At 40.8% G+C, this 22,540-nt stretch overlaps 1 protein-coding gene across 15 annotated transcripts in view; it reads left to right on the plus strand.

Moving 5' to 3' along the window:
* SPATS2 (spermatogenesis associated serine rich 2) overlaps positions 1-22,540 on the plus strand; it is a 49,892-nt gene that overhangs the window by 6,831 nt on the left and 20,521 nt on the right. For 2 of the 15 annotated variants that reach the window (XM_038378971.2, XM_038378970.2), the window contains exons 2-5: positions 3,456-3,736; positions 20,348-20,427; positions 20,720-20,828; positions 21,787-21,836. In XM_038378971.2, coding sequence (XP_038234899.1) covers positions 3,712-3,736; positions 20,348-20,427; positions 20,720-20,828; positions 21,787-21,836 — 264 coding nt within the window. In that variant the 5' untranslated portion in view covers positions 3,456-3,711. Of the gene's footprint in view, positions 1-1,979; positions 2,195-3,455; positions 3,737-6,809; positions 6,851-15,186; positions 15,416-19,724; positions 19,792-20,347; positions 20,428-20,719; positions 20,829-21,786; positions 21,837-22,540 lie in introns of those variants that run through there. The other 13 variants (XM_043506478.1, XM_043506487.1, XM_043506488.1 and 10 more) reach the window with 12 other exon arrangements.

Here is a 22,540-nt window from a genome sequence, read left to right on the forward strand (position 1 = left end):
TGCTTGATCAACAAGATTAAAATAGCTTGGTAAGGGACTACTTTACTCGAGCCAATTAGCCAGATGCTACTGTATAGCATGAATTGTGTTGTTTAAGCTCGAGAAGGGGAGAAAAAAAACAAACCCTAAACCACTACTTGCTTGAAATCCCAGTATGAAAATGGTAAAAATCCTTCTAAATAGCAGACTTGTCCTTTTAGGCTTCAGGATCGCAGAAGCAACTTTTGTAGCTTAGTTTAAATATTGACTAATTATCAATCCTAGGCTATTATCATGGTATTCTTAAGAGACTATGAATGAGTATATTTTTTTAAGTTTGTACTTCTTACAATAAAGTCATAAAGAAGCTTGGAAATATATCCCTGCTCATCTTGTTGTTCCATTTGGAAAACGTGGTTTTTTTACTTCTAAATTTCAAGCTACTTTAGAAACACTAATTTCTTTCTTTTTCACATCCTATTTTATGTAATCAGCTAAGTGACTGCACAGCTTTGGGAATAGCTTAATTGCTGCAGAGCCAGAAAAAGAAGGAAAAAAGTATTGTTTTTTCCTTTGTAGGTCCTACATAATCTATGGATTTAAATTTAATAATGGAGTAATTTAAAATCCAACAAATCAGATATTTAATTTATTTTTAAGTTGTTTCTTACTGGCTTTAAAGGTTAATATTTGTTTTTATACAGATTTTATTGAAATATACCATACCTAATGTCTTGGATGTTGGGATATCTTTTCTGACAAAATATACTCTCCTTTGCAATTTTTTTAACTTATACTACCCTTTTTGGTTATTTTACCAGTCTTGAAATTTAAAGAGATGCTTCCACTTTGTTTTTAAAAATAAAAGTGATCTATCTAAGCCTTTCATCATCTAACTACCTACCATGTTGCAATTTCCCTGCTGGTCAGTTACAAGGGCATCTGGTTGTGAATGTTGCACAACTTTAGGAAACTGAATATTAACATAAGCTGAAGTTGCTTCCGATTATCCAAGTTTATATTTCTGCCATGGCAGTTTCGTTTGATTTGATTTCATCCTCAAGAATATAATGGCCAGCCATTTAATGCTTATCAGATTTATCAATGGCTATATTCCTTTGAACCGTTGCTAGAATATCATTTATATATTGTCAGGCTTGGTAAAGAATGACTTATAATTGCTTGTAAATGCCTTTGTTTTTTCCAAGACTTAATTACTGCAATTATTTTTATTTTCTCTTTGAAGTGAAGACATAACTTACCTCACAGTTGGAGAGGATTACTTTTTGCAAAGCCCCCACGCCCCAACCCTGCTCCCTGGCAGGAGCTCCAAGCGGGTGGGACCAGGCAAGCCCCCGCACCCCAACCCCACTCCCCAGCTGGAGTGCCGGGTGGGAAGAGTGGGGCAAGTCCCAGTGCCCTGACCCAGCTCTCCTGCAGAAGCTTGGGGGGGCATGGAGGGGACTGCAGGTGGAAGGGGTGGTGGGGGGCTCCCATTTACTTTGGCCCAGGTCCCCATAACCCCCTAATTTGCCTCTGGTCTCGTGTTCTAGATAAAATGTTGCTTCTGTATTTAAAATTGCCTGTGTACTTTCACACACTACTCTGAATCACAGAAGCTGTTTTATTTTCTAAAAAATAAATGTTGCATAAGACCTTACATTATAGTTATGTTCCTGAAAGATCCTACAAAAATAGACTTCTGAGTACTAATTCTGTGATCACAAGTGTGTACATATACCACGTTCCTTCTCCTGAACAGGCATTCTCTTGAAATCCACAGCAATTCAGTTCTAGCATTTCCAACAGCAGGATCCTTGTATCATTTACAGTGTACTGCCTGTTCACAGCCAGGGAGCAGACAGGAGGGTGGGGAAATGAAACTTACACGTACTCGTATCCAGAGCACATCTGTTTTGGACATTGAGGGTGTTTCTACAAGCAATAATTTTCTGAAGTAAGAAAAAGTTGAGCTGGTTCCCTTGTTCTATCTAGATATTGAAGATTTAGTCCTTCACTACATTTCCTGGCTTTTGTGGGAATCTCATTTTATTTTCTTAATTTCATTTGACACACACCAAGTTTAATGGATCGGGTGTGGCTTCAGGCAACAGAACCTAACCAATTGCGTTATTTAATTCCAAGAGCTGAAGGCAGCAAGACAGGAGTTTGTATTCCTTCCTTTCTTCCTTCCTTCCAAGAGCTTTGCTGACAGGTAAAAGGGCTCTTTTATGCATGCAGCTTTCAAAATACCCTGAGCCTTTATTGTATTCTAGCAGCTTCCTTTGTATCTCAGAGCTTATGTCTCGTGTTGTAAAAAGTATGTTTGGGTTCTGTGACTAGAATTAAAAAGGGTTTTGAACACTTGTATAGTCTAGCTTGGAAAGTTTTAGTTATAGCAAATACTTCATTTCTAAATTGAATACATTTGTGTAAGCACCTGTGTTGTAGGAATCTGCTAACATTCAGTTGGCCAGTGCATCTGATGAAGTGAGCTGTAGCTCACGAAAGCTTATGCTCTAATAAATTTGTTAGTCTCTAAGGTGCCACAAGTACTCCTTTTCTTTTTGCAAATACAGACTAATACGGCTGCTACTCTGAAACTTGTTTCTTGTATTATGTTAGTGTTGCTGTGTTCCCTAGATGTTTAAACCATATCCCAGGAATGTCGTTAGCATACATGCCTAAGCAGGGGTTTACTGTCAGCTCTTCACTGAGTTTTTACATTTCCTCCTGAATGTGGCTGTAAGGTTTTAGTGGGGCCAGCTGGCTCAGCAGATTGTGCCCATTTACGGTAGCAGAGAATTCCTTATTAGTCTTTTTTTTTTTTTTTTTTTTTTTTTTTTTTTGTACCTTGTTCTTTGTTTTGCCTGTCACGCCTGACTGTGGTGACTGCTATCAAGGCTCCTGGACTAATTAATGGGAACAAGTACAATAACGTAGGTGACCTCTTCAGTTCTTCAATTTAAAAACAGTGCAATGCAGAGAGAGAACTATTCCTGCTTTAGTCAGTTGCTGTCCTGTTCTTTGCTGAAATAAACCAACAGAAACTATGGGTGTGGTGAGAGAAAAACCAAAGCAAAGTAATGTTGTGCCTTGCTCAAATTGAACATGCTAACACTACTTAATGCTAGTATCCGTTTAGACAGCTGTTTTTATAATGGGTTATAAATTGGCTCTAATGCTTTGGTGCTTCAATAAAATTGTTTTGTAAAGGCTCCACTAACTCTGAATTCCAGTACTGAAAGATTGCTGAAACGCAAGGCAAAGTCTTTAGAGACCTTGCTGCTTTGTGTTTCGATTTATTTATTTTTTAACTGGTAGTTTTACAGTGCCCTCTAAGCAACATAAATTTTATTTTTAAAAAGCATTGCCCAGAAGAGCCCAGTACCCCATGAGAGTTCCTGTACAGACATGGCTAATACAGTGGGAGTTTTCTAACCTAATTCCTTTCTTGTTTTTTTTTTTACTTTCAGAATCTCTGAAAAGGACAATGTGAGCTGCTACCTTCGGGCATCCTGATAAGTTGGTGTTGAGAGGAAGGAGCCTAGAGTGCTTTGCTGTTCAGTCAGCAGATTTCTCTAGCTCCCGTTTGCCATCCCAGCCAGATATTTGCCACTCCGATTTGATACGAGACAACGTGTGACTTGCAGCTGTCAGCCACATCATTCAAGGGAGAGAACTATTTCCCCCCCCATATGATTAATTGACCATAAAAACAAATACGCAGGGATGTCTAAGAAACAAAATCAGAAAGGTAAGATTACATGTGAATGAGGTGTGCTTGGCTGGATCATGCATCAATTAATATGGTTATTGGTTCTGAAGTGATCAGCTTGGAAAAATTTTGACAGCTTTGGAGGATAATTGCTCTCCCTGTCCCCTTCCAAATCTGATAACATAACTTGTCAGCTTGTCCCCACTACTTTAGTGTACTGCATATAGTTCATGCTTTTGTCTTGCTTCCATTAACACTTCAGTTGTTCATCCAGATGGCATCTGATTCCAGGCCATTCCAGTGCAGTGTGAACGTTGCACTGTATTTGCAATCAGCCTGTATGGAAATAAGATCAGAGAATTGGGTTGATAGTTGTGATCTTCTAGAACCAAAATAATCTCTTGTGGGGACACTGTTTTGCTATTGCATGTGTGAGTTTGAATAGATGTCCATATTACGCATTGGACTTGATGAAGTTATGGGCATTCTGTGTTCCATTAGCATTTTGTATGATCATTCTTTCACTCCAGAAGTTATGACCAAGTTTGCTTCCTTTCAGAAGTGGTGAGGTGGTGTCTTTGTCACACGCTCTGTGTGCAGTTAAAATACTCGTAAAGAATGACTATACATGCATAATAACATCTCAGAGTTAAAGGGATACTGTCAAGTTGGAATCTAGTCCTTTTAAAAAAAATATTAAAATTCATCTCAGGTACTACACCTACCTCCAAGTAGTCCTGACAGTTTTTGTCTTTAAAATTGCTGCCCTATTTTTTTGAAATGTTTCTCTTTTCTTGCTCTGTGAAAGACAACAGGGAAATGGTGGGACTGACTAGCTACAGCATGCTGTCAAATGCACAAAGTAAACAAGCTGAAATCCTAGAGGAACATAATTTTGTCTCTAATCTGTTTCAGTTGTAACAATCTTAGGCCCTGATTCTGCAGTGGGATGCACACAGGCAAACCTCTGTGCCTGCATAAAGGAAATGGAGTTCCGTGCAAGGGTCCATCTGCATGCAGAACGTTGCAGGAACAGGGTCTTAGGGTTGCAAGTGAAGATGTTTGTATAGAGGTCTGATTTTTATTTTTATTTTATAAGTTGAATGACCCTTCCAATATTTCTGCTATTTTTTCCAGCTTCTTGCATAAGTGTTTAGACCAAATTCTAGACAAAAGTTTTTGTCCATGTTAGAGCTAACAAAAGCTTCTGGGTTGATGACAGGATAAACTGATGTCCTCTCTCCAAAGAAGTGGCAGTGACCGTGCAAGTTTCCTCATACTGCCATTGTAAGACGCTCTTCCCCTTGCCCTAGGAATCACTTCTGGGAGTGGAAAAGTAGTTTGGTCTCCATGCCAAAATTCAGGGACTAGGCTAGATGCTCTAAGTGTGTGTGAGTTTTTCGTGAGCCTACTATTTATAATTCTACGTGGATTTGGTCATCAGCTGGAATTTTAAACAAGGGCACCACTTGTGATTGTGGATTGTGGCTGTGGGCACCTACCCACTAGGAACCAGTTTGAAACCACCTAGTTTTATAGACATTGAACAGATGCCAGATGATGTGTGAGGCCACCTTTTGGTCACCAATTCCCTGAACTGGATTCAAACCAGAGACAATTTAAATATGAAGTCTTTTGACGTGGGATCCAAAAGTACAGTAAACTTATGGACATTTCACCACTGTAGAGTAACCAACTGTACTTAAAAGACTTGCTCCCTGGCTGTGGCCCTCAAAGGTTATGGTTTGGTCTCTGAGATTCTAGCTTACATACCAAGCTTGATCCTACAGCAGAGTTTCTCATCCTGGCTGGATGCTCCTTGTTGCCAGCTGTTTTTCGAGTGCAATGACAGATGTGGTCCACCCTATGAAAAGGTTTGACAACTTCTGACTTAGGCCTAAATGTTAGTTCTAGAGTACATGATTTTTCCAGGGTGTTTTAAATGCTAATACCGCCTTAATTATGGTCGCATTAGTAGGCTCTGCTGTAATGTCTGGAAATAGATACCATAACTGAATAGTTTATACTAGTGAGTGATATCTCATTTGCAGTGATTAGCACACTTGCCATCCTGCGATGGTATAGGTTTGTATTTCTGTAACAGGATTTGTTTGTATCCCAGAGAACAAAGGTCAGTGGAGAAACAGATGACTAACAGGCACATGGTAAAGTCAGTGCTAATTTATGACAATTTTTTTTATATATTTTAATGGATTTTTATACCATTCCCACAATTTTTGGATGAGTGAACTCCTGCTGTTCTTCATTTGAGTGTCTTGTTGCAAAATAATGGTGCCAAATAATTTTTACTCAGGGAAATGAAGCTTTTATTCAGTCTCTGAAATTTATATAAACCTACCTGGTTTTCCTATTAATTTACTGTTTTGCCTGAGCTGCCAATCTTAAACAAACAAAAAATTGGCTAAATTGAGTATCTGATTTATCCCTGACAAAGAAAATAAATATTAGCTTTACCATGGTGGTTGAAACTGATATTTGTTTTAATTAAAGCTCTGATCCTACAAATACTTATGCAAGTACTGAATTTTGATCTTCTTGGGACTACTGTTCCCTATTAAATCTTTCTTTGAGGAAAATCTCTTTTATATACGTTATGAATTTTGTTTGCTCTTTGTATCTCAAATGAATATTTATGAACAGAATCATACTGTGACCCCCACCACCATCCTGCTTCCTTACCAAGTCCAGATAAAAATCTTTCTGGTGTGTTGGGCAAACTTCTTTGGGCACAACAGTCAGATAATACTTAATCTAGCATCCAACTATACCTAGTTTTAGCTATGAACTGAATGAAGTAGCTTTACATTCTACACATGCACTTTTTGACCTGCCAGTTGTATCTGCCTCTCCGAATGACACTAAAATAGGTTTTTGTTGCCTACATTTGATATGGCTTTTGCATAACACGTAGCACCTATAATAGCCACAAAATGTACACCAGTGCATTTGTTTCACAGACCACGGAAATATGCAAATAGCCATCTGGTTTAGTTTCACCCCCAGCTGTCCACACTTGATATTCTCACATCCTGTGTCCCAAAGTATAACAGTTACCTCTAGCAAACTGATATTGCCTTGGGCCCTGCTGGAGAGGTATTCAATATATACATGTAGGATCATTTAGAATAACAAGTATGTTGTTAGGTCCATTTCTTCTTTTGAATTAGCCGTCATCTTTTTTGCTTACATACTTTGACTCATTTTAACTATTTAAGTAGCTTTATTTCAGATAACTATTCCTGGTGGAAATAAACTTTCTCCTTTATTCCTTTTCTCTCTAGTCCTTGCTTTCCTTGTTCTTGTATCTATCTTATGCCTGTCCTCTTTATTGTAGAAGATACACTGCTGAGGTAATTGTTAATTATTGAGACTTTTGGTGGATGGATTGGTAGCCAGTTTTATAGTTAAGGCTGTAATAAGATTGCGATTGTAAGCTTTGTAGATACTCTTCAGACTTTCTTTAAAAGAAATCCTTGTGATTTGAATCTTAGTAAATTTTCTGAACCGGTGAAGGAAATTGGTCAAGGAATTTTGGGTTTACAGCTAATCTTTCTCAAACCTTTTGCAAACGGTGCTGTTTTGGAGAGAGGGTAGTTATAACTCAAATTGCTTGAATAATAGAACTTCAAAATATTGTTACATAAACCGTTCAGAACTTTGGGTAACACTTTCAAAAATGCCTAATGCCCATCTTTAAAAGTGACTTAGGCACTGAAGAGCCAAAGTGCCAATAACTTTCAGTGCGATTTAGACCATGTGTCTTAGTCACTTTTGAAAATCAGATGTAGGCTCCTTAAGGCACTTGTGCCCTTTTGACAAATTTACCTCTTATCTCTGAAACATCCTGTCAGTTTTCTAAATATTTATTTTGAACTGACTTGTCTGCTGTCATAGAATCGTTTTATCAATAAACATTTTAATGCGAGTGGATTTCACAATGAAAGCTTTTTACTTCAAGAAAGGAGTTCTTGTTCTCCAAGAATTTTCCTGGGAACTTCTATATTGAAACGGTCTTCTGCTGGAAGGATCTGGTCCTTAAGTCAGGATTTATCTATAGAAGGACTCTGAGAGAGGTTAGCATTCTTGGGGAACATTACTTTATAGGATAATCTTGGATAACTTTAAAATGCTCTATTGAAATGATAGACATTCAGGGGCTGAAATACTGAGTCATGAATGATTTGACTACTAAATTTCACTGCTAGCAATAACACAGTACGATTAAACTGATGAACAAACTTGAAGAGAAAAATGCATCTGGAGATAGCAGAGGGGAATTAACCTAGCGAGATAGGGAGCGTGCCTGGGAAATGTATAAGGGAGCATTGGAAAGGGGCAAGGAAAGCACTTATCTGTGAGAAACTTTAATTGTGGGGGCCTGCAGGTCCCTTACTGGATGTGGGAAGCCAGCTTCATTTGCCTATATGAGGAGCCCCCACTGGGTTTGTAGCAGGTGGTCATGTGGAGAACCTACAGAGGAGTATTGGGGACACATCACGTACCTACAGAGGAGTAAAGGAATCTAGAACATACATGTGGACAGCAAGCAGGGATACAGGGTCAGAGTCAATAGAGATGTTTGAACCTGGACTGAAATTTTCAATTAGATCTTTAATTGTTTTGTTTTATAGCCGTAACTTAGTCAACCGAGATTTTAACTGCTTTGTTTAAAAAAACAAAAAACCTGACTAGTGAAGGAATATTTTTATTCTTGATGTATTCTTATTTTGATGTATCTTTTCCCTCAAACAAGCCACCTCTGCTTTATAACAAAGCCTCAGTGAGCACTATTGAAAGATTTGTAGGAGGAGCTGTAACTATTTTTAATAACGCAGCAGTTTTTAAACCAAATCATGGGTCCATCTGTTTCTCCTAATTGAAGCATCAGAGAGTAAAATTTTCCTCTGAACTATTCAGAAGGATATTTTTAAAATCTTTTGAAAGTTTGCATGCAAAGTATTGGCGCATATTCACTTTGTATCTTTTGCATAATGCTGTATTAATTATAACTTTTTACTGAAAGATATGTACTGCAAAGAAATCATTACACTCTAATGCAGTCCTAGAATCTCCATTTGAAATGTAGTTTCTTGAATCCAGATGTAGGACTGTATCTCGGTTACACTGTATGCTTCATTTAAACTTGACTAACTTATTCCCTGTGGAACTGCTTAGAGATTCAAAGGAAAGGCACTCTCAGTGGTGCTAACTGTCTGAATAAATATTTTGGGTAGTTTGTGGTTCTGCTGATTCATTGCTGCCTGAAATAATAGCGTCATTATTTGTATTGCTGAACTCTTTCCTTCACCTTCGTTTTCCAGCTGGCCCCCACTAATACACATTACTCTGCTGTTTCCTGTGGGATGCTGCTGCTTGGTATGAGAGCCAAAGGCAGATGTGTCAATAAAGCAGCCTCACTCTGGACAGAGTTCAAAGTTTTTGCAGAAAATTGATAATCAGATTATGGGGGACTCCTATTAATTTTCTCTTGGTGACCTTCATTAGCAATATTTTTCAATTTATAAATCAAGACCACCTTTTAAACTGCCCATTCTGCAAATTTGAATGTCTGATCAGAATAATTCAGCAGAGTTCTTTCTGCCTCTGACATAGGCAGTAGATTCTGCAGCTCAGAACTTTGCTGGTTGCTTTGTTGATAATACACAAGGGATAAAAGTTTCCAACGTGCTTCTCTGTCATTGATAGGAATAAAAACTTGGCTTGTAAGTAAAGTCAACAGATTTGACATGAAGAGATGCTGCACAGAGAGGAAAAGTGGAGTAAGAAGTTGCTGGATATTTTTTTAAACCATTACACTCTGTGTATTGGAGTATTAACAGCATTGTTTTTAGAAAAGTAGCTGGAAATGTGCAGTTGTAATTTAATTTGCTGTCATTTTCCAGATGCAGATGGGAACTACATGGGGTGAAGTGAAAATTCTGCTGGTTAAATTATAGTTTATTTCTTAGGTTTCACCCAGCTGAAGGCAGCAAGGTTTTCCCTCTTCTCTTGCTGCATTACTTGCTAATTCAAAACGATGTGCAGGGCTTGGGTTAAAATTGCCATCTGTGATTACTGTCACTTGTAAGTTGTAGAGAGCCAGTGACTGCTAAATTGAATCAATTGGTAATAACTGGATGAGTGGTTAGAGATGCTTCGGAATGGTTTCCACGTGTCTCCTGGAAAGGAAGTGCTGTGCTCTTAAGGGCACTGTCTTCATACCATCAACTTTCCCTATGTCTTATTGGAGTTTTACCTTGGGACTAAACTGTCAGGTTTGAAATGTCTGGCTTTAGAGTTGAAATGCCATCTTCGCATATTTGGTTAGGCCTCGGCTGTCTGCAATGGCTAACATTGTAGGCACTCTGGCAGCACTAATTAGCGTACAGAGATTCTCTACCCTGTTTCTTCATAGCTAGATTATTGGGGAGAACACGACACCTTTTAAAATATTAATTTTTTTTTAGAGCTGTTCTCTTCCAACCCCTCAATCTCCAAATGAATGTGTCTGTACACTGGAAATGCAGCCTGCTGGCCAATTAAAAGCTCAGTGTATTCCTCAAGAAGAGGATTCCATTCCCATCTCACAGGTATCAAACTTGAGGATCCTGTAGCTGGCAGGTGTAATCCTGCTCACCTGTGTAGGAATTCTTTGAATCACAACATGCAGAGTTTTATGGTGGTAGACAATATAAGACTGTCAATCAGAGTTTTAATTAAAATTTGATGAGCTGACAACCTTCAAAAACAATGTTTCTTATTTCTGACTTTATAGATGCCATATCCTACTTGGAGATGTATTTAAAATGTTGTTTGAGGAAAGTAAGTGATATTTTTGTCTAGACAGACTCCTTGTGTGTAGCTGCCACTTTTTCCCCCTGGCTGACAATACAGTGAGATCACAACAGGGCCATTGTGCTGTTAAAAATAACTTCCATAGAAACAGATTGAGGCCTCAAGCCTGGATTTCTTTATCTGAGCAGGCTATATGCAAGTGATTTGGGGCGGGAGGAGGCGTTTAAGATACAGGTATATTAACCAACCTGTCTTTTAAAATCCTATCTTGGTGTTTTCATTTGTGTGAGAATAGATGTGTGCATGAAAAAGATGTCCTTCCCCAGGGACCACGAAGAAAAGTACAAGTTGCAATTTCAGAGCAAAAACCATGCAGGAGACTTTAACTTGCCTTCTCCACAACCTGAAATGCTGTGGTTAAGCTACGCTTTGTAAACCTGATGTATATTCAGTCTTGGTAAAGTGTGAATTTTTATAATGTTGCTCTATACTTTTATTCTGGTGCTGTATGATCGGTGATGGAGGGGAAACAGTGCCCTCTCTCATGGTTAGAGCAGCAACGGGAAGTTAGGGGATCTGGGTGTGATGGGTTGAATCACAGAAACTACCTTGGGGCTGCCAACTGATGTGCCAAGACTACTTCTGCCCCTGCTTTCCCTGCCCTCCCAGCTTGGGACTCCAGCACCCTGTCTTGGGGCAGACTGGCGTGTCTGGCTCAGCAAGACAGACCCAGGGTCTGAACCACGTGCCCCAAAGCTGCAAACTTAACCAAAAGCAACTTAAGAAGTGTTCCTATCTTTAACACTCAGATGTCCTACTCCCAATGGGGTCCAAACCGCAAATAAATCTGTTTTACCTAGTATAAAGCTTATACAGGGTAAAATGGATTTATTTAGGTTTAGACCCCATCTGAGTGTTAAAGACAGGAACACTTCTTAAGTTGCTTTCGGTTAAGTCTGCAGCTTTGGGGCACGTGGTTTAGACCCTGGGTCTGTGCTGGGGCAGACTGGTGTGTCTGGCTCAGCAAGACAGGGTGCTGGAGTCCTAAGATGAGAGGACAGGGAAAGCAGGGGCAGAAGTAGTCTTGGCACATCAGTTAGCAGCCCCAAGGTAGTTTCTGTGATTCAACCCGTCACACTGGGTTCTAGTCCCAACTTTGCCTTCGACTTGCTGTGTAACTTTGTGGAAGGTACTTCATATCTGTGGCTCCATTCTCTTTTCTATAAAACAGGAGCAATACTTCTACAAAGCTGGGAAGCACAGCAAGATACTCTGCTAAAATTCACAAACAGCTATAAAAGTGGAGCACCACATATATCTACTTTTTTAAAATAGACTTGTCGCATTGTGCATTCTTAAAGCATGATGTCTCGAGTCCTGGTGCCAGTGAAGCCATGACAACTTTTGATATTTAAGGCTTAGAGAATAGTTTTATGTAGCATTTTTTGCAAGGAATTTTGAGATGTTAATTTCTGCATAGCTCTTCCGTGTCTTTCAGAGACCCCAGAGAAGATTAATGGTAAAGTAATACTTTTTTTCTTTTCTTTTCTTTTTTTTTTTTTTTTTAAATCATCCTAATCCCATTGAGATAAATTCGCCTTGTCCTAGGAAAATAGTGCGCAATGATCATTCAGGTTTGGTCTTCTCTGCAATATTCACCATTGACTTTTAATGATCGCTGTGATCCAGGAACAGCTGAAGAGAACTTGTAATTAGAGCAAATTCATGCTGCTCTTAGCCTGCAGGAAAATTCCATTTCTTAAATAGCTTTTTATTTCATATTAGCTAAGGTTTTATGTGTTATCCCAGAGAGAGAGAGAGTAGTTACCACTGACCTGAAAAGCCACCGTGACTATAAATGTTTCACAGTTTAGCTGAAGTTTTATTGGGTGGGATTTCAAGCATCTATGCTACATAATTCCCCATAGTCAGCCAGTTGCTAGGGTCTTTACTAGGACTAGCAGAAGAATCTGCCATTTGTCTGGAACATGATTTTAGTCGTTAGGCAGGGAACAGAAACCAAAGGAGCTTTGTCCTCTTGCCTGCCTAACTGAAAAATTTATGCTACTTTTAACTGGGCTTTCGATGAGCTCTCATAAGAATGGGATCTAGGCAGAGTCTTGATGCCAGTGTTCGCAAAAAAGAAAAGGAGGACTTGTGGCACCTTAGAGACTAACAAATTTATTTGAGCATAAGCTTTCGTGAGCTACAGTTCACTTCATTGGATGCCAGTGTTGACATAGTGTGCCACACCAGGCAGCAAGTAAAAATGGCCCATGATCATCTACCGCAGGGCCAGAGGGTAACCAGACAAGCCATGTGAAGGAAGATTTTGATTAAGTATGTTCACCACTCTACCTTGTAGACAAGACAGGTCTCCATTTTCAGAACACGTTTGATGTAATCTAATGGATCTATTAGCTATCAAGTAAAATGTTCTGAGCTATTACTTGGCCACAGTCCAGCCATGCAAGTACTTCAGTTCCCAGAATTTCAGAAGTACTTTTCTGTGAGGAAAATCTTTTCATTGACTGTGTCAAGGTCTTGTAACTTCTGTCTTGACCAGGTGGCCTCTTTTAAGGAAAGTGTCATTTTTGTCCCAAGTGTTTTTGAGAGGATAGAAAGGCTAGAATTGTGTGACAAGCTAAAGAAATATCTGAACTTGTTCACAGCCTCTTCTAAGGATTCTGGAAATCAAGAGAATTCTTTTTTCAATCTTATGTTGTTGATGCTGGATCATTCTACATGCTAAAATTATGCTAGAAACTAGCATTTTTCTCACAAGACACCCTTTAAACTGAATTATAGTCTGTAAAGGGATTGTAAAAATGATGATAGGTTTCGTTTTTATTCTCCTTCAATAAATCCAGGGCTAATGATCTTAGCCTACAAGTTAAAAGATTATTTTTCTAGCTGCTGTTGCCACAAACTGTGGAATCTGAAAATCCACCTGTGTTCTAATTTGTCACTGAAGACATTACACTTGTGAATTTGACTTCTAGTGGTGTTGCACAAGCCAGACTAGAACCCAGCTCAATCTCCCAGAGCTGTATTGTCTCTGCAGGGCTAATGGGAAATACGAACTTGGCTTCGTAGGTCAAGTGAGCAGCTATGGCTTCAGTGCGCACTAGGAGCAGGCACGTTGAGTAAGGCGTTTAAACCTGGACAATCCAGGGCTGTTTGCCAATAAGGAATTGGAAATTGTATGTGTCTCCATCGCTAACTTTTCTGACCCTATAAGAAGGCGTTATTTATTGTTGATGATAACCCTTTGAATGCCTAGCACTAAATATTTAGTGTGCTGCCTGTCAGGAATAACAGGAGATGGAACTAAAGCATAGTATAAGATTTAGACTGGACATCCCCCGTGTCTTTTACTAGTATAGAAACTCCTGCCTAGGCTGCTTGTTTAGTTCACTGTAGTGCATATTTTACTGTTGCCCACGCAAGACACACTGCCTGGTCTTTGAGGGATGGGATACTTTAAACACAGTGGTTCAGTCAGGACGAGGCAGTTCAGGAGGGGGAGGAAAAGGGGGTTACTTACCAAGTCACTCTCTATGCTTTGTCCTTACAGAACTGGAGGAGTCATGTGGTTGGCCACAAAGCTTTTTGAAACAGGTTTCAGAGTAGCAGCCGTGTTAGTCTGTATTCACAAAAAGAAAAGAAGTACTTGTGGCACCTTAGAGACTAACAAATTTATTTGAGCATAAGCTTTCGTGAGCTACAGCTTCACTTCAAGTGAGCTGTAGCTCACAAAAGCTTATGCTCAAATAAATTTGTTAGTCTCTAAGGTGCCACAAGTACTCCATAAATATCATAGTGTTTATCTAACATTTCAGGTGCACTTAAGCAATGATATTGAATAGATAATTGAGAGTATTAGAGGGAGTGTTGAGTAGTGTGAGACATGCTTACAGAATGTCACCAAACCTGGCAATGTCTCTTGTGCTTTGGCTGATCATAGTCTCGGGAATGTGGTTTGAAATGAATGAGGATTACTGCACAGCTCTTATAGCTCCTGGTGTGTGTACAAAGAGAAAGTTGCGCAGGAAACAACTGTATTTGAATTTTAAAATGGAAAGATACATATCTACTGGTATGCTAACCTTTTTGTTGAATGCGGTTGGCTCTTCTATATCAGCTCTGATGTGTGTGCCATGCATTAGAGGGACTAATCACTGGAGTTGTCGTAAGAGCAGACCAAGTGCTATGGAATGTTGCTAGAGTGGATTCTCTTTCTGATCTCTTCAGTGCAGCTGTTTAAAGAAGCCAGCGTTAATTTGTGTGATAAATAGTGGTATAATATAAGCATGGAACTAGACTTGCGATGACATCTTCCTTATTGATTTGCCTCTCTGGAGGAGACAAGGTTACGAACAAAGAAGCAATTTAGGTGGTTAACATTGTCTCTGGAGTTTGTGACATCAAATCAATGGGATAGCTGCTGTGTGGTTTACGTTTCAACACTATGGAGATCTGGCCTAACTTATTCTGTACTAAATGACTCGTATTCTATTTGTACGTGGAACTCAGGCTTTGGAAGAGAGCGTGTCTTCTCATGAGAGTAAGGTGTACATTGATATGGTGATAACATTTTTAATGGGAATCAGGATTTTATTAAGGGTAAGAGAGATAAGTAATTTAGCTGTCCCTTCTCTGATGCATTTCAGCCATATCAAGCCAGCTCAGTGCAAACAACCCTCTATAACAGGTGGCCAAACTTACTGATCCTTACAAGAGTCTTCAGAAGTCCGAGAGCCAGGGTGTGCCTGACGGGGCTTAGGGCTTCAGCCTTGCTCCTGCTGAAGCGCCAAACCTGGCAGGTGTGCCCCGCTGGGCAGAAGCCCCTATCGGGACCTCTGCCGTGCAGCGGGGTGGCCGAAGCTCCCCCCCAGTCTGGTAGGTAGAGAATAGGGGGCGGGGCTCCGCAAGCTGCACTTCAACAGTAAAAGAGATGCAGTTGGGCCGCCCCTGCTCTGTAGGAACACTTGGAAGTGCGACCCTGCAATAACAAATGTATACAGCATGGATCAAGGAAAGGAAGTTCTCCAGAGTCCTTTACAAGAAATATTCAAACACAACGAGGGCTTAATCCATTGAGGAGGAACTGGATTTTAGACATGTGAATCCAGGTGAAGTCAGTACAGACTAGTTCTCAGTGAATTTTAACACCATGTGAGTGAACCCTACATTAGCTGGCATACAACGGTTAAAGCATGTTCTGCATAGGTTGCACAGATGTAAACAGGGGTTCCCCTAACTTCAGTGGCGTTACATAGGTATTGCCTGAGGGCAGGATCTGGCCTGAAGTCTTTACTGGTGTTTTGGGAAGTCACATAGTCTGGCTTCATGTGAGATAATGAGGCTTTTATAGAGAAAACCAATGTAATAAATATGTAGATCCCAAACTACACAGTCTTCTAAATTAAGAGCAGTCTTATAATGAATTTGGTGCTTAGAAAGCCATTGTAATTCTTCAAATTGAACTGCAAGCGTTTTAAGGAAAAAAGTTTTTAAGATCCCAGATTTCTAATAGACTATGTGCAAATGGGATTACAAATACATTGGCATTTAGAAATAGCTGCTCTCCAGTTCCTTGATGATTCCCCTGGCGGTTTAATTTCACTCCAGCAAATATCCTCATGCCTAAAACAGAGTAGGGAGTGCTAGACAAACACATTTTCTTGAATTTTATGTTATGTTTATACCTTGCATTCATTAAATGTAAACCGATTTAAAGCAAACACTGAGAATAAGAAGGTTAGACATAAAATCAGTGTATTGTAATCTGCTGTTCCAGGAGTGTGCAGCATGAATTCTTGGGGGGGCGGGGGGAGGGAATTCTTTGCAAAGAAGAGTTTGAGTGGGAATTGGTAACATTGTTTTTTATCATCAACCAGCTTTTTTTCAGTGGTATGAACCATGAGACTGTTGAAGGTTTAACAGCAGGAAGTTAGTGGCTCTTGTCTCTGAGGCCTGGAAATCTGGGAAAATTTGTTCATGAGGCTGGAATGGGAAGAGAAACCAAATGAGGCAGATTTAACCATTCATCCATATCCTTAATAAGCAGCTGCCCTATCCATCAAACTGTCCAGTACTTCCTCCATTTAAATGCTGCATCAGTGTCTGAGAATTAGAGAAGTTAATGTGGTGTCTCACCTCTCCCTCACATTCTCTAAATAACTCACACGAGATTTTAAGTTAGCAACTTGGAATTCAGTTGAACTAAAACCTAGAGGCCAATGACTGACATGAGTCCAGCTCTTCTAGCAGATTGTGCCTCGCTCCTCAGTAGTGTTGCCCTTGAAAGATCCAGCCAGCAAAGCTGTCTGGCTGTGGAGATCTGTCTGAAGCTTCGCAACAGAAATCAGCAGCCTTTTGGTGCAGTGTGCTCTAGGTCAGTCCTTGTAGGGGATGAACTGCACATGAACAAATCTCTTTGAAAGCTTTCTTCATGCTTTTAAAAAAAAGTCCCTGAAGAGGCAAAGGTGGTGCTGGCTAGGGGAGGAAAGCGTAGTCTCACTTGGTCTCCATGAAGTCTGACTTCCTCCAGAGTCCATGTAGCTGACACTTGAGTTGAAATAAAGCATTAGAGCACAGTTAATGTCACTAACAGCTGCTGCTGCTGAGCTGTTTATTCTCTCCGAGACTAAATGCACTAAAATATATACTTGAAATATGCAATATGAAAGTGGAACACATTGACAAAACTACCTGTTCCCTGTCCCCAGAAGACTTAGACCATTCAGACCACTACATGTGGGCTCACATGCCAGTCATTCATAGGGATGCATCTAGGTAAAATGGCAGATTTTGCAGAATGATGTGACCCTTACTGGCTAGTGGGAACCAAATCTAGTGGAGATGAGACTGTGCTTTAATTGCTTGCCTGCAATAAAATCAGCTCCTTTGTAGCCAGACACAAGTCATCTGTGTCAAGCTGGAGTCAACAGCTGCAAACTTGTTTTTAGGTCGCACTTTGAAGTGTCGGAGCTAGGATAGAAGACGTAAGAGTCTTGATGAAGTTTGTTTCCAGCATAGGATGGAGAAGTAGAAATGTTTTCAGGATAGTTGATTGATGGAAGGCAGAAAATAAGCGTTTAATTGGAAGTTATAATAGCACTTAACAGAAGCTATTGATGTTTATGGAAGTGTCTGCAGTTTGTATTTCCAGGTAAGTGAAATTGCTAAATACAGAGCAAAGGCTATGGTGCTGACGTTACTGGTAGTTCCTTATTACTGAGCCCAATAAAAGCACATTGTCCTAAGATTAGTACAGAAAGACAAAAGATGCATTGGGCTGCTTGGATTAACTTAATTTAGTGTGTCAGACCAACCCTGTTGGTGGTTAAAGTGGCTGGCTTGCTGCTGTGATCTACAATGCTTTTTTCTTTATTTCAGTTGGCCCAAAGCTGAGGAATGAATCAGAATTTCAATGACTTGTTAAAGGCTGTAATACAAACTGCAGTTCACTATACATTTAAAAAAGGAGGACTTGTGGCACCTTAGAGACTAACAAATTTATTTGACAGGTTTCAGAGTAGCAGCTGTGTTAGTCTGTATTCGCAAAATGAAAAGGAGGACTTGTGGCACCTCAGAGACTAACAAATTTGAGCATAAGCTTTCGTGAGCTACAGCTAGCTCACTTCATCCGTGAGCTAGCTGTAGCTCATGAAAGCTTATGCTCAAATAAATTTGTTAGTCTCTGAGGTGCCACAAGTCCTCCTTTTCTTTTTGCGAATACAGACTAACACAGCTGCTACTCTGAAACCTGTACATTTAGTTAAAGTTGTAGCCAACTGAAATAGTTTGCTTTTTTAACACGTTAGATCACTTTTATTTTTTCAGTAAAATGAAACATTTCTTCTTTTTTAAAATAATTTTGTACCTGGGGCAAGGCAGGGAGCAACCTTTGGCTTGATGCTTTGGACACTGAAAAGGGTTTATTTAGCAAAATTCATTTTAGGAAAATGTTACCAAAGAACAACAGGTGCCAACTTAACTGATGTTGGAAGCCCATGTTCTTTGTTGCATGAAGAAAATGTACTGTTCATGATAGCCAGTCCACAGGCAATTCTTAATTTGGCTGAGTGTTCCAGATGTTAGAGCTGTTCTTATTGGTGGCAGGATGGAGGTACCTTCAGCACTGCTCCTGTTTGCATGCTTACATGATGAGATTAAAATTGACCTGTCTGGGTTTGTGAGGACTCAGCTAACCAGCCAAGTTGGCCACATCGGGGTGCAAAACTATATGGAGGGCCAGGTAGGGAAGGCTGTGCCGCCCCAAATAACTTGGCCCTCGCCTCCTATCTGCCCCCTCCACTTCCTGCCCCCTGACTGCCCCTTTCAGAACTCCCCCATCCAACCCCCCCACTCCTTGTCTCCTGACTGCCCCCCAAGATCCTTATCCACACCCCTGTCCCCTAACAGGCCCCCTGGGACTTCCACAGCCTATCCAACTGCCCCCTGACCGCAACCCCCAGAACCTCCACCCCATCCAACCGCACCCTGCTCCCTGTCCCCTAACCGCCCCGCCCCACCCCCTTACCATGCAGCTGAGAGCAGCAGGAGCTCGCAGGCCCACCGCCTGGCCAGAACCACCCACACTGCCCACGTGGCTGCAGGGGAGTGGGGAGAGTGGGGGTTAGCCTCCCCAGACAGGAGCTCAAGGGCCGGGCAGGACAGTTCCGCGGGCCGTAGTTTGTCCACCTCTGAGCCAAGTCCGTCTTCCCACTGACCTTATCGCTTTGGTTGACGCTACCATGGCTTTTCATTCCAGACAAGTCATTTGGAGGCCCTTAGATTTGTCCCACTGACTCTTTGGTTGCAAGGTAGGGTCTAGTGTGCCAGATTGATGTGCTATTGCCTCATGGTCTGAGGTTAGGCTATAATGTATCTGAGTCCATGCTGCTATTCATCCTCATTGATTGCATGATAGAATTAGCCAGTTAATACTGTATTTTTGCAGGTGATAAAGTAAGAGCGATCATACTGGGTCAGACCAATGGTCCATCTAGCCCAGTATCTTGACAGTGACCAGTACCAGAGCTTTAAGGGATTGTACAGAACGGGACAGTTGGAGTGATCTTCTCCTTCAGGCTTCTGTATGCCCTGAGCATAAAGTTGCATCCTTGACTCTTTTGGCTAACAGCCACTGATGGACCTGTCCTCCATGAACTTACTCAGTTCTCTTTTGAACCCAGTTATATTTTTGGCCTTTACAACATTGCCTGGCAACACGTTCCACTGGTTAATAGTGCGTTGTATGAAAAAAGGTTTGTATGAAACCTGCTGCCAATTAATTTCACTCGGTGTCCCCTGGCTTTTGTATTGTGGAAAAGGGTAAACAACCCTTCCCTAGTCACTTGTTCCACACCATCCATGAATTTACAGACCTCTGTGGTATCCCACCTTCGTCGTCTCTTTTCTTACCTGACCAGCCCTAAGCTTTTTAATCTTTCCTCTCACAGAAGCCGTTCCATACCCTTGATCATCTCTGTTGCCCTCTTCTGAACCTTTTCCAGCTCCACTAGATCCTTTTTGAGATGGGGTGACCAGAAGTGGACCCAGTATTCCAGGTGTGGGGCGTACCATGGATTATATAGTGGCCTTATGATATCTTCTCTCTCATTTTCTATCCCTTTCCTGGTAGTCCCGAACATTCTGTTAGACTTTTCCTTAGCTGCTGCATATTCAGCAGAAGCTTCAGAAACCTGTCTTCTGCTTTCCGCTGCAAGGCAAGCATCTGAGCTAACCTGTTGTCTTAGGTTATTCTGAATGTGTCTTCCTGATGTCCACCATTATCAGCACAGCCTTTCACTGTCTTTACAGATCCAACAGGGTTTATTTTTGATGTGCAGTCCAACACTGTGATGGCCCAAGGAGGAACCTTTGAAAACATGAAGGAGAAGGTAAGTGTTACTATGGGCAATTCTGTGGCTTTTCTTTGGCAGTGGAAGTGCTAGTGAAAGTGCATCTCTTAGCTGTTAACTCAGACATGGGGAAAACATTCACTAACTAAAGTTTTTTGTTTTGACAGTTTCACTCTCCAAGATGCTTTGTCCTGGCCTATTAAAACCGTATCTAAGTGATCCCATGTTCCATACAGCATAATACCCTTTGATGCAAGCTTAGCAGTTACTGTGATGGTACAAAGAAGGTAAGCAAGTGACAAAGATGTGACTCCTTGTTCCTCTCTTCCAGATCAGCGCAGTGCGTGCGGTGGTCCCCAACAGGAGCAACAATGAAATCATCCTGGTGCTACAGCACTTTGATAACTGTGTGGATAAAACAGTGCAGGCCTTTATGGAAGGTAATGATCTCTAGTTTCATGATCTTGGTAACTGGGCTTTAGCTACAATGTTTATTGGGGGTTTCATTTAGAAATAGCATGTCTTTTCAGCAGGCACTGTACAGCTTTCAGGAAAGGGCCATACACTTTTTTTATACAGTATGTATACTTTGCGACTGGGGACTCTCAGATCTTCTTTGCAAAGCATCCAAGTACAGACTCTTCCCAGATTGGCTTTCCTGGAAGACAATCCAAAGATGGTCCTCTTGGCCTTCCCATAGTTTTATTCAGAATCCGCCCCATTAGGTTTTAAGAGGGAAAAAAAAGACCATTACTTTGTACCAGGAGATACCAAGTATTTAACCATTGTATTTCTTGCTCATGTGCACAAGAAAAGGAATGTCTGCATTAACCTTGGGGTAGTTCTCTCCTCCCTTTTGAAACATTGATCACAGCTCATGTATTGGGATCAGGTGGCATATGAAACTGTCTTTTTGCACTTCTTGTCTGTTTCTTGTACTAACCCTCGCTCACAACACGGTGCTTTGCCTCTGGCTAAGAGTACATATGGGTTGTGCAGCTACTCCTAATGCCTGGAACAACTTTATAGAATTGTCCTTGGGGGGGAGAGAGCCGTATAAACTCTCTGATCTGGACTGAACCCCTGTTTAGTCCGTGTTCCAACACAGCCAAAGTCTTTAGTATGGCCGTGCCGATAGGGGGGTTGTTACCTGGAAGCAACCAGCACAGAATGTTTTATGGGAGGAGTCATTCTGATCAGTGGGATGTTCCCAAACCAAAAATGAAACCGATCCTTTCATTTCATCAGCTAAGAGAATTGAAACTTAATTTCTTTACGTCATTAACTGCAGGACACATTCCAGCGGGCCCTAGATATGAGGAGACTCTGGTTTTTGTATGGCACGAGTGTAGGAGAGTGTGAAGAATTTTCCAATGCTTATCTTAAGTTTCATTTCAGGGAATGCCAGCGAAGTATTGAAAGAATGGACAATAACAAGCAAGAAAAAGGTAACCTTTAAAATGTGCTTTAACTTACTTTTCTAGGGTCTATATCACCCTGGCATTTTTTTCTTTATAGGCTCCAGGGCATGTTAGAGACCCAGCATCCTTTATAATTCCATGCTAAATCATGAAGAACAAGGAAAGAAACCCCAGGGCAAATAAATATATAAATATATATTGCTGTGGGCAGAATTGCCTCACATGAAGTAGTCACCAGTCCGGCTAGTCTAACTCACAGCTGAGGTGAAATGCTTTATCTGATGACTTCAAAAGAAGATTTGAAACACCCCCCTCCCAAAACACCATCATGTAATTAGTTCAGTTCTGCAGTGTAATATTGATGACACTGCCTTGCAGAATCACCATGAAAATTTACCATCTTGGCCACAAATTCTTCTCCCCTGCACTTTGCTATGATGATGAAAATACTGCTACATGCTGGTCTTCCTCCCTCCCATCCCACCCCCACACTGCAAGGCTCTCATCTTTGGTGGGAGAAGGTGTCATTCACTTTCCATGTGTTCAGCCTCTTTTGTGTGTCCCGTCATGACCCCTTGGAGCTCAGCAGCCTCTATTTCCTGAAGCCTCTGCTTTGATGCCCTTTTTCTTTGCAAAGCATGTTTTGCTCATTGACTGTTTTGCCTGCTAGTGTGTTCAGAGCCCTACACAAACAGATAACTTAGGGGGTTTTCACTTATTTTTTTTAGTGA

The sequence above is a fragment of the Dermochelys coriacea genome, chromosome 20, assembly GCF_009764565.3.
Source record: "Dermochelys coriacea isolate rDerCor1 chromosome 20, rDerCor1.pri.v4, whole genome shotgun sequence".
Classification (NCBI taxonomy): domain Eukaryota; kingdom Metazoa; phylum Chordata; order Testudines; family Dermochelyidae; genus Dermochelys; species Dermochelys coriacea.